The sequence below is a fragment of the Mus musculus genome, chromosome 2, assembly GCF_000001635.26.
Source record: "Mus musculus strain C57BL/6J chromosome 2, GRCm38.p6 C57BL/6J".
NCBI lineage: Eukaryota > Metazoa > Chordata > Mammalia > Rodentia > Muridae > Mus > Mus musculus.
Window position 1 is genome coordinate 31,389,659 of NC_000068.7, and position 13,081 is coordinate 31,402,739.

General features: G+C 52.4%; 1 protein-coding gene across 5 annotated transcripts in view; it reads left to right on the forward strand.

Moving 5' to 3' along the window:
- Positions 1-13,081, forward strand: part of Hmcn2 (hemicentin 2) — a 146,484-nt gene that overhangs the window by 75,404 nt on the left and 57,999 nt on the right. For all 5 annotated transcript variants that reach the window (XR_003953689.1, XM_006498503.4, XM_006498501.4 and 2 more), the window contains 13 exons: positions 1,282-1,436; positions 1,772-1,868; positions 2,472-2,567; positions 3,304-3,480; positions 5,031-5,188; positions 6,363-6,486; positions 6,986-7,161; positions 7,818-7,914; positions 8,031-8,150; positions 9,223-9,384; positions 10,361-10,642; positions 11,942-12,109; positions 12,754-12,867. Coding sequence is in view for 4 of the 5 variants with exons in the window: in XM_006498503.4 (XP_006498566.1) it covers positions 1,282-1,436; positions 1,772-1,868; positions 2,472-2,567; positions 3,304-3,480; positions 5,031-5,188; positions 6,363-6,486; positions 6,986-7,161; positions 7,818-7,914; positions 8,031-8,150; positions 9,223-9,384; positions 10,361-10,642; positions 11,942-12,109; positions 12,754-12,867 (1,926 nt within the window). In the remaining variant the exon portion in view is untranslated. The remainder of the gene's footprint in view (positions 1-1,281; positions 1,437-1,771; positions 1,869-2,471; positions 2,568-3,303; positions 3,481-5,030; positions 5,189-6,362; positions 6,487-6,985; positions 7,162-7,817; positions 7,915-8,030; positions 8,151-9,222; positions 9,385-10,360; positions 10,643-11,941; positions 12,110-12,753; positions 12,868-13,081) is intronic.

Below are 13,081 nucleotides of genomic sequence, written 5' to 3' on the forward strand. Positions count from 1 at the left end.
TCTCATCTAACATCACTCAAATATTTAGTTTTAAATACCTGCTGTCCAACTTCTGGGTTTGTCTAGCTCCCCCTTGATTCTTAGGTCTGCCCTTTCTTCCAGGAAGGCTTCTTGATTCCACCACATGTGTCAACCTCACTGTTGAGGCTCTCAGTGCCTGCCACCCCACTACTCTGGAGTGGTTTGTGTAACTGTCCTCTTCTCTATGCCAGAAACATGGTGGTCTCCTTTATTTTATCTGGGGCCTGAAGTAGTTCTAGTCCTAGAATAGACACTCTAACACTCTTATGTACACATATGGATAGGTTGATGGGTGAATAGTTGATTGGGTGTATGGGTAGGTAGTTAGGTGGGTACCAAGATGGATGGATGGATGGATGGATAGTTTACTTAGTGAATGCATAGGCTGGGTGGATGAGTGGGTGAGTAGGTAGATGGATGAATGGACAGGTACATGAATGAATGGATAGATCAATGGATGTGTAGATAGATAGATAGGTAGATACATACATACATACATACATACATACATACATACATACATGAATAAATAGGTAAGTGGATGGATGTATGGGTGAATGAATTGATAACTGGATGGATGGATGGATGGATGGATGGATGGATGGATGGATGGATGGATGGATGGATATGTGGGTAGATGAATAGATGGGTGGACGGATGGAAGGATGGATGGATGGATGGATGGATGGATGGATGGATGGATGGATGGATATGTGGGTACATGAATAGATGGGTGGATAGATGGATGGATGGATGATGGATGGATGAGTGAATGGGATGGATGGGTGGATGAATGGATAAGTGAATAGTTGGGTAGAAAGATGGATGGATGGGTAGATGGATATTCGGGTGAATGCATGAATGAATAGATGGATAAATGGATGCATAGATGGATATATTAATGAATATGTGGGTGGATGAATAGATGAGTGAATGAATGGATAAGTGAATAGATGGGTAGATGGATGGTTATGTGAATGGATAGATGGATGAATATGTAGATGGATGTGTGAGTGGATCATTGGATCTGTGGATGTGTGGATTGGCAGAACTTTCAAAGGGAATGCACTGTCCTGTTTTCTCTCAGTTTGGAGCTCCTTCCATTATCCAGGTGTTTGAGGAGCAAGGGTTCTACAGCCATTCTTTGACCAGGCCTTCAAAGCCATTCCTTCACTTCTAGCCATTTAGGGGATTGCTGGATATCTACCACAGCCCCCCGACCCCAGCCTGACTCAGGCTCTCTCAATCTCTCCTGTGCAGAGCTTCCTTCAGTGCACATCATTGGTGGGGAGAACCTCACAGCCCCTTTCCTGCAACCTGTAACCCTCCAGTGTGTAGGCATTGGAGTGCCTACCCCAAGCCTTCGCTGGTGGAAAGATGGCGTGGCCGTGGCAACCTCAGGGGGCAACCTTCAGGTACAGTTAGGGAACCAGGACTGGCTGTAGAGGTCCTGGAGACCCTGAGCACAGTCTTTACAGAAAGGTGGGACAACAGAGCCCTCTCAGTGTGTTCACTTTGAATAGGTACTTGGGTGTTAGGCCTGGGGAATGGAGGGATCCCTTAGCCTGGTCCAGGCCACGGAAGCTTAGCCCCCAGAGGGAAAAGACAGAGACGATATCATGGAGAAGAGAGCTCATTTGCATGCTTGCACCTGCCTATGGGGGCCATTCCCACGTTCTGTCCTCTCTCCGACTGTGGCCTGGTCCTGGACTTTGTGGCTTCCCCTCATCCCCAGACCCTTCTCTCCCAGATTGAGAAGGCAGACCTGAGAGATGAAGGTGTCTACACGTGTTCAGCCACCAACCTGGCAGGGGAGAGCAAGAAGGATGTAACACTAAAGGTTCTGGGTGAGGACTGCAGCTCAATGGGGTCCAAAGCCTGGGGACACCTCAAGGGTCCTCGAGACCAGAAGTGGAAGTTTTAGATTCACAACTGTGTGCTTAACCTTGTAAATGGTGGACAATGCTGAGATGAACCATTAGACGAAGCATCCCAGATCCCAATAGAAGACCTGGGAGAGAGGGATCTGGGGATGAGTGGAAGCCACAGAGTCCAGACCCTTGCAAAGGTTTTCACTGGTCACCTTACCCATGTTAATGGCTTCCTTGCTGGCTGGAGTCATGTTTTGGGTTCACATGTGTCCCTGACAGTGTGGACAAACCCTGCCTGGTTACTCCAGGGCTACTTGGGATTCCAGCTCCTGCTGTGCCAGCTTTGGTCCTCCCTGGGACGAGGGGTTGGGGGCTGGGAGCCCTGTGGAACCTCCGGGAAGATCTTATAGGCCCTGCTCAGATTTGGGGCCTTTCTAAAAGGCAAGCTCCCTGCTCCAAGTATGTGAGCTTTGTCACTGGAACCCTTTAGGAGAAACCAGAAGAGACACGGGGTATCTGGGATTATAGCTGCCCAGAGCCCACATCTAACAAGAGGGGTCTCTCTTTGTAACCCCCTAGTTCCTCCCAACATTGAACCAGGCCCAGTCAACAAGGTGGTTCTGGAGAATGCCTCTGTGACCTTGGAGTGTCTGGCTTCCGGTGTCCCCCCTCCAGGTAAGCCCCATCCCCTTGGCCGGAAGTCCCCTCTAGCCAGTCCCAATTCCCTGTGGAAAGAGGCTGCAAGTGCCCAGAATCCTGTATGCAGCTCAGGAACAAGCCTGTAAGAGTTCTGTTTAGAGGTTATAGCATCCCTGGGGCTGGTCCAGGCTGTGGTTGGGGTTTAGAATCCCCTCTATCTGGGCTTCTCCAGATCAGTTGAAGGAGAAGGCTGGAGCACTTGGGTGAATCATACAAGTGACCACATCCAGGCTAGGGTGGGACTTACCCATGTTCCAAGGAGAAGGCTATTTCCTGTCCCCTCATGAACAAAGACAGCCACTTGCTTTGGGTGGCTGAGCCCAGGAGGCACTTAGCTCTTGTTGAGCCCTGGGGAGGAATGATGGGCCCTGGCTGAACTTAGGAAGCCCAGGGCACAGTGCTCCATTCTTGCCTCTGAGAATGTTGCCCAGGGTGTCTTCCTCTACACTCCTGGCAAGGGTGGCTGTAGGGAAAGAGGCTTGGCTGGCTTTGACTAACTATCCCTGGCTGATTAGCCCCCATCTTGGAACTTCCTCTTAGCCCCCGATCTTATCTCCTGTGGTGCTGCTGTCCTGTCCTCTCTCCCCTTCCTAAAAACCCCCGATTGTCTCTAGCATCGGAAGAAGCCCATGCTTGCTCTGCGAGCTTCTCGGAATGCCCCACAGCCAACATCAATAGCTGATAGGATACTTACACGTCTTTTCTCTCCCAGACGTCTCCTGGTTCAAGGGTCGCCAGCCCATCTCTACCCAGAGACGGGTGATAGTGTCAGCTGATGGAAGAGTTCTTCATATTGAGCGAGTCCAGCTTTCTGATGCAGGGAGCTACCGCTGTGTGGCGACCAATGTGGCGGGCAGTGCAGGGCTGAAGTATGGCCTACGGGTCAATGGTGAGTGGCTAAGACTACAGGGCCTTCCCAAAGTGCTTAGTTTCTTCCCATTTGTGTAGCCTTCTGTCTCTTGTCCACTTGCTTTTCAGTTTATCTACCGTTCGTTCATCTGCCCATTCCCCATCTATACATCTGTCCATCTGCCCACCTACTATTCACACACCTATCTTTACATTCACCCACCACCCACCTATGTATCCATACATTCACCCATATATCTACTTATCTACCATCTACTTTTCCATCTATCCATTTATTTACAGTCTACCCCCACCCACCCACCGATCTACCTGCCCATTCACCCACTGAACATCCATGCACTCAACTATCCATCCACTCATCCATCCATCCATCCATCCATTCATCCATCTACCCGCCCATTCACCACTAGCAATCTAGACTTTCACTCATTCATATAAACAATTATTGCCCATACATTGAGCCAACCATCTATGTATTCTAAACTTCTGTTCATCCATTTACTCAGCCATCCAGCCTTCTATCTATGTACACAAATATGTGCCTATCCATGACTGATCCACTATCCATCCATCCAATCCTGTGCCCATCCATCTCATCTCTATTCCCCCATCTAAACTATAGAGACATAGGGAACATGAGAAACTGAATGGAGACTGGGTGTTGAACAACTTTCCCTGACAGCTTGTGAACAAATGCTAATACATCCTGCCTAGGGTCCCAGTGGCAAACCAAAGACACCATTCCACCCAATTCCAGCTTGGGGAGCCAATGGGTTTACTGGGCTCCCTTACAGGAGTATGGGTGAGGGTTTTCTTCTAGGAGTATGAATGCACCCCAAACAAGAACATTACTAAAAACCCCCATCTCAGCATCTCAAAGGCTGCATGGATAAAGTCTCCTTCGGTCAATCTCCCACCTCCCATAGCACCTCTAGCATCCTCCAGCACTCCCCAATATCATGTGCAGCTGGAGAAGAGGGAGCAGCCCTCCCCACCTTCTCTTTCAGTGACAGAATCCCAGCAGGCTCAATCTTGTGAGGATCTCAAACAATAAGTCTTAGCTGCTCCGGTGAGGATAATAGTCACGGCATGCGTGGAGGCCAACCTTGCCCCACACTGGGCATGTGTGGAGCATACAAATTAAGGGGCACTGGATGATGGTGGTAGCCATCTGGAGCTGTCAGCTTGGGTCTCATGGGCTGTGAGAGAGGATAGCTTTTGTTCTCCTCTTGGCTACAGTGAGATCTTTTGGCTGTGGTTTTCCCAGGATGACAGTGTTACATCTGAGACCCCACAGTGTCCCCATAATAAATCCCCAAGACCTGAGTTCAAGCGTGGGGTCTGCCACGTTTTAGCTGATTAGCCTCGGCCAGGTGACCCTCCTCTCTCAGCCTCAGTCTCTCATTAGAAGCCTCTGGTGTGTTGACACAATGCCTACTGCGTGGCTGCCTGAGTTGCAATGTCACATTCTGCTTTTGTTTGTGACTTGTGCTCCTGAGGGTATACTAGACCATGTCACATGCAATGGGGCTCAACTCTGTTCCCTGTTTCCTTGCCACCACTTTTCAGTGCCACCCCGAATTACCCTGCCACCCAACCTACCAGGCCCAGTACTGCTTGGCACACCCTTCCGCCTGACCTGTAATGCCACTGGCACCCCCCGCCCCACCCTGATATGGCTGAAGGATGGAAACCCTGTGTCTCCTGAAGGAATCCCTGGCCTCAAGGTCAGTAGCATTGGGTGGTCTCTGAGCTACCTCCTGGTGTCTCCCATAGGGACTGGTAGCAGAGGTTAGGCCCTGGAAGTCTAGGATAAGGGAGAGGCAGGGCGTCCCTACTTACTGAGATAAGGTTCATGCCACCAGTGCCAGCCAAATTTGTCCCCTAGAGTGTTTTGTCACCACATTGAAATAAGGGAAAGGGGACTATCTATGATAGTGCATGTCCAAACCCCCATCACTCAGGAAACTGAGGCAGGAGGATTGCTATGACTTCAAAGTCCAGACTGATCAACATAGTGAGTTCTAGGCCAGTGTGATTGACATAGTGAGACCTGTCTCAACCCTCCCTCAAAAAGAAGTAATGAAAAGGGCTGGTGATGCAGCAGTTGATAGAGCCCCCTTGCCTGGCATGCATGAAGCCCTGGCTTCCATCCCCAGCGCTGCATCACTTAGGCATGCCAACGCACCTGGAAAGTACTCAGGAGGTAAAGTTCAAGGTTATTTTCAGCTACGTGACAAGTTCGAGATCAGCCTGGACTACAGGTGACCTTCTCTCAAAACAATAAAACAAAAAAAGCAAAACAAATTTTTGTTTTGTTTCTGAGCTAGGGTCTCTTTATGTAACTGGGGCTGTCCTGGAACTCATTATGTAGCATGTAGACCAGGCTGGCTTGAACTCATAGAGATCTGCTGGTCTCTGCTTCCCAAGTGCTGGCATTAAAGGTGACCCACTCCATGTGTAGCAAAAGCAAAGCAATTTAAATGTTATCAAGTCCAATATAAAAAAAAAATGTTCCTTTTGCCATGTGACCCATATTAAAAAGTCACTCATAAGACATTCCATGTGCTTCTCACGCCAACTCTGAGTTTGTGTTTTTTATACACATGGCCCACTCAATTTAATATCCTCTTGAGGTCTTCTGGCTTCGCATGGCAAATGGCCACTGTAGTGGGCATAATGGCTCCAGGTGACTCTTCTAGAAACAGATAAAACTGCCACCAGCCAGCAGGGGTCCTGAGGTCAGGGGTACAGCTTGTGACTCTCCTGCTTTGGGGGACCCCCAGGGGTCTAGAGCAGGATCCAGGCAGGTGTGGTATGAGAGAGGGCTGGCTTGTAAGGGCAGGTACCATCCCTGTAGTAAGAGCTGTGTTTAATGCGGACTTGCCTCTGGGGTTACAGGTCTTCCCCGGAGGACAGGTCCTCACTGTGGCCAGTGCCCGTGCCTCTGATTCGGGCAGCTACTCCTGTGTAGCAGTGAGTGCTGTGGGTGAGGATCGCCGGGATGTCATCCTGCAAGTTCACAGTGAGTCTCTAGCCTGGGACTGGGCAGGGGCAGAGGGAACATTGCTGTAGGTCAGCCATTCCAAGAAGCTGAACTGGGGCAGCCATGTGCCCAGGGACAGCTAGGGTCCAGATGGAAGAGTTACCACCTGACCTTGTGGTTGCCAGTAGACACTGGAGGGCTGTCCTGGGGCATGAGCATCCCTGTGGGTGTGCAGGTAGCAGGCAGGTGGCCACCTATGGCCAGGAGTGGTTAGAGAAGAAGCCACATGGTTGGGGCAATATGCACACTCAGGAGGGAAGCCCAGTGGTTTCTGGCTCCCAAACTGACAGGGGTAGGACTCAGCAGGTAGCCTTATTACCAAGTCTACAAAGCAACACTGAGGTGGCCAGGCTACAGATGTAGCTTTCTTCCCCTGGGGTTTGCTCCTGGCTGTGGGGATCGGGCTAAGCCAGCTCCTCTGTGACCTCTCCTGATGGCCCATCGCTTGCAAGGGTTCCTTCCATGTCTGCACCCACAGTGCCCCCCAGCATCCTCGGAGAAGAGCTAAACATGTCCGTCGTCGTAAATGAGTCAGTGACCCTGGAGTGCCAGAGCCATGCAGTGCCACCACCCGTGCTGAGATGGCAGAAGGACGGGAGACCCCTGGAGCCTCACCCTGGGATCCGCCTCTCTGCAGACAAGGCCTTGCTGGAGGTGTGCCACAGTGTGGCTGGCTGCCCCGGGGAGTTGAATGAGCAGGGCAGGGCAGGGCAGGACTTAAGGGTGTCCCAGGTCCCTGTGAGCATTGTTCAGCTCAGTGTGACCAATCATCACCCACCAGGAGACAGAGTTCTCAGAGTCTCCCTCAGAACCCTGGCATATGCTGGCTGCCCCTCCCTCCCCTGCCCCTGTCTTGTGATTTGACCATTCTCCGAGGCACACCGTTCATCTCCTCTCCTTTCCTTCATCCTCCAAAGCCACGGTGCAGTCTCATTACTCCCCCCACGTCCCCACCCCATCAGGGTCAGACTCTAGATGGCAGATCATTTACCCATCATCCTTCACTGTCCAGCTTCTCCTCTGGTTGACTCTAAGGGCGTTCTGAGGGCTGTGGGAATGGATGAAGGGCTGGTGTAGGACTGGATCACCATGTGCCCAGCCTCTTAGCAAATCTGAACTATGTATGTGATGTAGAGGAGCCAGAACAGCGCCACAGAGAGGCCCTGGCTTCTAGAAACCTCTTGGTGGTGCCCTGGGCAGGGAGATGCTTCACACTCCAGACAGGGAATGTGCTAATGAGGTCATGGGGCATGATGAGGCTGACAAGGTCTGTCTAGGGGTGACACAGCCTTTGCTTTGCTCCTGGCCAGGTGGACCGAGCGGCGGTGTGGGATGCAGGCCACTACACCTGTGAAGCTATTAACCAGGCAGGCCGCTCTGAGAAACACTTCAACTTGCATGTCTGGGGTGAGGGTCTCCAGGTCCCTGGAAGAAGGGATACCCATTTGAGCCTCAGGCTACAACCCTCCCTAGCCTACCCCACTCCCCAGCACACCCCCCAACTCCTGTCTGCTCTGAACCAGTCCCTCCAGCGTTCCCCTCAAAGGAGCCCTACACTCTCACTGTGACTGAGGGACAGACCGCCAGACTGTCGTGTGACTGCCAGGGCATTCCTTTCCCCAAGATCTCATGGAGGAAAGATGGTAGGATGGCTACCCCCAACCAGTGCCCCCTCACCCAGCACCCCCTCACCCAGTACTCCCTTACCCAGGACCCCCTCACCTAACACCCCCTTACTCACTACCCCCTTACCCAGTACCCCTTACCCAGCACCCCCTCACCCAGTACCTCCTCACTCAGTACCTCCCCACCCAGTACCTTCTCACCCAGTATCCCCTCACCCAGCACCCCCTCACCCAGCACCTCCTCACTCAATACCCCCTCACCCAGTACCTTCTCACCCAGCACCTCCTCACTCAGTACCCCCTCACCCAGTACCTTCTCACCCAGCACCTCCTCACTCAGTACCCCCTCACCGAGCACCCCCATCCAGTACCTGAGTGCCTCAGTGAATGGGTGGGTTTTCAGCCCTTAGTCCCCAGCCAGCTACAGAGTGCTGCTTTCCCAGTCTCTCTGCTTGGCCCCACCTGCAGGCCCCTTCTAGCCTGTGACAGTAGGCTGATCTTCAGTCCCCAAATCCCTGTTATTTCTGCTAGGATGCCATTTCCTAAGCCCTGGCTGGGCAGGTGACAAACAGAAAGTTAGGGAGCGAGTCTGGGCCTAGGGAGTAGGTGACAAAGGGAAAGGCACATGCGGCCAGGATTTGGAATTTTAAGTTATGTGGCCGGGATGTTTGACCCAAGGTGAGAGATAATGCCGAGCAAAGGGAAACATTCCAGGCCGAGGTCATGGTAGGTGTAAAGGCCCTGAGGCAGAAGCAAGGCAGGCATGTTTTGGGGAACAGCAGAGGGGTCAGTAGGACTACAGCAAAGTCAGCCAGAAAAGATGTAGTGGGGAAATGGCCCACAGAGCAGTGGAGTGTGAGCCTGGGGCCCTTGTGAAGGGCTTGGCTTTACCTCCAGTGGGGCAGGGCACGCTCAGAGCTCCAAAGTTGAGAGTATGGCAGCTCAGAGGTTGCCAGAACTCTGGGAAGGCTTCCTGGAGGAGGTGTCATACATGGGGGCATCTGGAGGAGGAGCTAGTGGTTGGAAGGCCCACTGTTCCTTGAGAAAGGACCTCAAGTCCCTGGACAAGAACCTTTTCTCACTGCCCCAGGTCAGCCTCTGCCTGGGGAGGGGGACAGCCTGGAACAGGTGTTGGCAGTCGGGAGGCTGCTGTACCTGGGACAGGCCCAGTCGGCCCAGGAGGGGACATATACCTGTGAATGCAGCAATGCAGCCGGGACCAGCAGCCAGGAGCAGTCGCTGGAGGTTCTGGGTGAGCCCTGCCAGGCTGGGGAGGATGGGTGAGTGGGTGGATCTGAAACCTAGAACACACGGTGGGGGAGGGGGCATAGCAAGGCTGGGCATGTGTCTGTCCTTCCAGTCTAGACTCTGAACTCCCCAGTTGTGCATACAGGAGGGATGTGTGCATACAGGGACGCAGGCCCTGTGTGGCTCTGAAATGTTTAGAAAAGAGTGTACAAAGAGCTCCTATAGTGCCCACGCATGGCGACATGAATCCTGCTAGAGGAACAACTGAGGGTGATTCTGTCTGTAGACCTCAGGCTTCCACATGCTCGCATATCTGCACACACATGTGAATGCACATAAGCCAACATGCTACATGCAACACACATACACATGTGTGTGCGCGCAAGGGGAAAAAAAGAAAAGAAATATTCTGGCCTTGTAAAAACCATGCTCTCGGGATGAGGCCGCTGCTGGGTTGGTAGAGTGCTTGCCGAGAGTATAATCCAAACTCCTGGGAAGGGAGGCAGGAGATCAGGAGTTCAAGGCCATCCTCAGTCACACAGTGAGTTCAAGGCCAGCCTGAGCTGCATGACACAGCAGATGTGCTAGAGAACAAGTCCCACAAAGGCACTGGGCACTGCAGTCCCTACTGGAGAGGCTCAGCAGAAGGAACACACATTCAAAGCAAGCACGGGCAACCCAGAGAAACTCCAGCTCTCGAGACTGAAAGTACACAGACCAAGAATGGTGGGCTCTATTCCCCAAGGAGCGGCCCACTCAGATCCCCAGTGTGTCTGAGAGGTCACCCAAGGATGAAGCAGTCACTCTGTCACAGAGATGGAAAAGGCTGAGACAGGGGAAGTGACAGTAAGGTCACACAGCGTGTCATGCAAGGAGGAACATCCATCTAAATGGCCGTGTCCAGCAAGGCCTTAGTACCCGTCCTGCCTGGTACTAGCTGGCCCTAACTGCTTTCACTGATGGGTCCCTCTTCACCTCAGTTCCTCCTCAGGTCACTGGCCTCTGGGAGCCCCTCACAACAGTCTCCGTGATCCAGGATGGAAACACCACCCTGGCCTGTAATGCCACAGGGAAGCCCCTCCCAGTGGTGACATGGCAGAGGGATGGTCAGCCTGTCTCGGTGGAACCCGGCTTGCGGCTTCAGAATCAGAACCACAGCCTACACGTGGAACGGGCTCAGGCCTCCCACGCCGGCGGCTACAGCTGTGTGGCTGAGAATACAGCTGGGCGTGCCGAGAGGAGGTTTGCACTGTCTGTGCTGGGTGAGGACCAGTGGCCTGTGGGGAGGACAGAGAGACTGGGGCCAAGCAAGGCCCAGACACAGCTTGATGCAGGCAGCTCTTGGGGCTTCTTCAATCTGGGCTTTGATGAGGGCTGCCACTGAGGGCCATGGACAACAGGGCCCTCAGTATGGCTGTTCTCAGAACACCCATCTCCTCCCTTCCCTCTCTCCCACATTGGCTTTTCCCAACCCTGTCAATTCACGGTCTATGTGGCTAGTGTCATGTTCTTGGGGGACAATGGGTAGGAAAGCCAGGGAGACCATACACATTGTAGAAGAATCTAGATGCTTGTCTGGGGGAGGTGGCCTTGGGGTTGTAGCTGAAAGACTACGTAAGAGTTGGAAGGCTTCTTGGGTATGCTGGAACCCACTATCACCCCTATTGTGTACCTGGGTCTATTGCAGGGGGAGGCAGGATATGGTTCTGGAGAAGGCTGGGAAGGGGGTGGGAGCACGGTGGGTTAGGAAGGCTCCTCCCATCAGCCCCAGTTTTAAGCTTTCTGTGCCTTGCCATCCCACTGGTAGAAGGTAGGAGATAATTCCACAAAGACAGCACTGCTACTTCACCCAGGGGTAAGTGTGGGCTCACCTTTGTTGGCATGCCACCCTGCTTGGCTCCTGCCCTGTAACAGGTACTATTGTCTCTACCTCTTGAATGCTAATGCAATTGAATGTTAATTCAAATGTCTATGAGAGTGTAGGAATGAATAGTGATGGCATGTGTGTGTTCTGGGTCCCAGGTGGGTCTTATATAATGTGTGCCAAATGGGTGCATTTGGCTAGGTATAGCTCATTTAGCATTCTGCCAACAAACTCCTGGGTACCATGGCCAGAACTGAACAAGCCAGGCCCTGTCACCCTAGCATTCAAGAGGTAGAGACGAGAAGATGAGGGATTCAAGATCATCCTTGGCTACATAGCAAGTTGGAGGCCAGCCCGGATACAAAAGACACTGTCTTGAAAGAAAGGACAGAGAGAGAGAGAGAGAGAGAGAGAGAGAGAGAGAGAGAGAGAAAGAGAGAGAATCCTCTCTTATATACCTCTGAAAGGATAGGGAAACTGAGGCCTGAGATGCCCGCCTGATCCCAAAGGCCCACTTATGGCCAAAATTAATGCCCTTGTAGCTATCACATCTTTGATGAAAGCAGCTGGAACCCTCCCAGTCCTTGACCCCTCCCAGCTCCTGGTCCCTCCCAGTGGGGCTGCGAGTCCCTGGACAGACAGAGCTCAAGTGCCAAGCTCCTGTCTATACTCTGAATACAGTTCTCCCTGTGTCTAGCACCTCCTCATCTTACTGGAGACTCAGACTCACTGACCAATGTCACTGCTACCTTACACGGCTCCTTCACACTGCTCTGTGAAGCTGCAGGGGTCCCGGCCCCAACAGTCCAGTGGTTTCAGGAAGGACAGCCAATCAGCCCCAGAGAGGGCACCTATCTCTTGGCAGGTAAGGCACTAAGCCAGGTGTGTTTCGGGATCAGCCTGTCAGATGCCTATGACCTCTGACCCTGAGCTGTCAGGCCTCAGTGACCCATTAGTTGTGGAATTACAAAACACATTTCCCACTTTGTAGAAGTTGTCTGATCCATTGTATAAACAGGAACACAGAGATGGGAACTAGGCCCTGCAGAAAGGGGACTGAGAATTAATTCATAATGTCTGCCATGAGTGTGGGACTAACAGTGATGTGTGTGTGTGTGTGTGTGTGTGTGTGTGTGTGTGTGTGTGTGTGTGTGTTTTCTGCCCCACGTGGTCTTACAAGATCTGTGGTTCTCTGGGGAACTGACTCTACTTCAAAGGTCCCTGGAGGAGAAGGCTTTTCTTTTCTGGGCCTCTTGAGACAAAATGAGCATCTGAAATAGACCAGGGCTTTGTAGCTCTCTGTTGTCTCTCAGCCCTAGCCCAGAGCCGCATAGAGCCAGCACTTCAGTTCCTTCTTGCCTGAAGACGTTGTGCTCTATCCAGACTGTCTCGGGCACATCTGGTTCCCTACTTGAAGAACTAGGAAGCAGATGCTTGCATATTAGTGTTTGACATCATGGGCAGAGAGAGGCTGCTGAGCCTACACCTTCCCTTCCCTTCCCTCCCCAGGTGGCTGGATGCTGAAGATGACCCAGGCACAGGAGCAGGACAGAGGCCTCTATTCGTGCCTGGCCAGCAATGAGGCTGGGGAGGCACGGAGGAACTTCAGTGTAGAGGTCTTGGGTAGGACGCATCTCTATGTTCTCAGGAGCACCAGGAGCCTTCTCCTTCCGCTGGGACACTTCTGGGGCAGGCAGAGAATGGGAGGCTCTGATTCCCTCGCTTCATATCTTTGTTCTGGGGGCTGCAGAGGTGGCTCAGTCAATAAAGTGCTTGCTGTGCAAGTGTGTGGCCCTGCGTTTGGTCCCAGAGCCCAAGGACAAGGAAAACAATATGG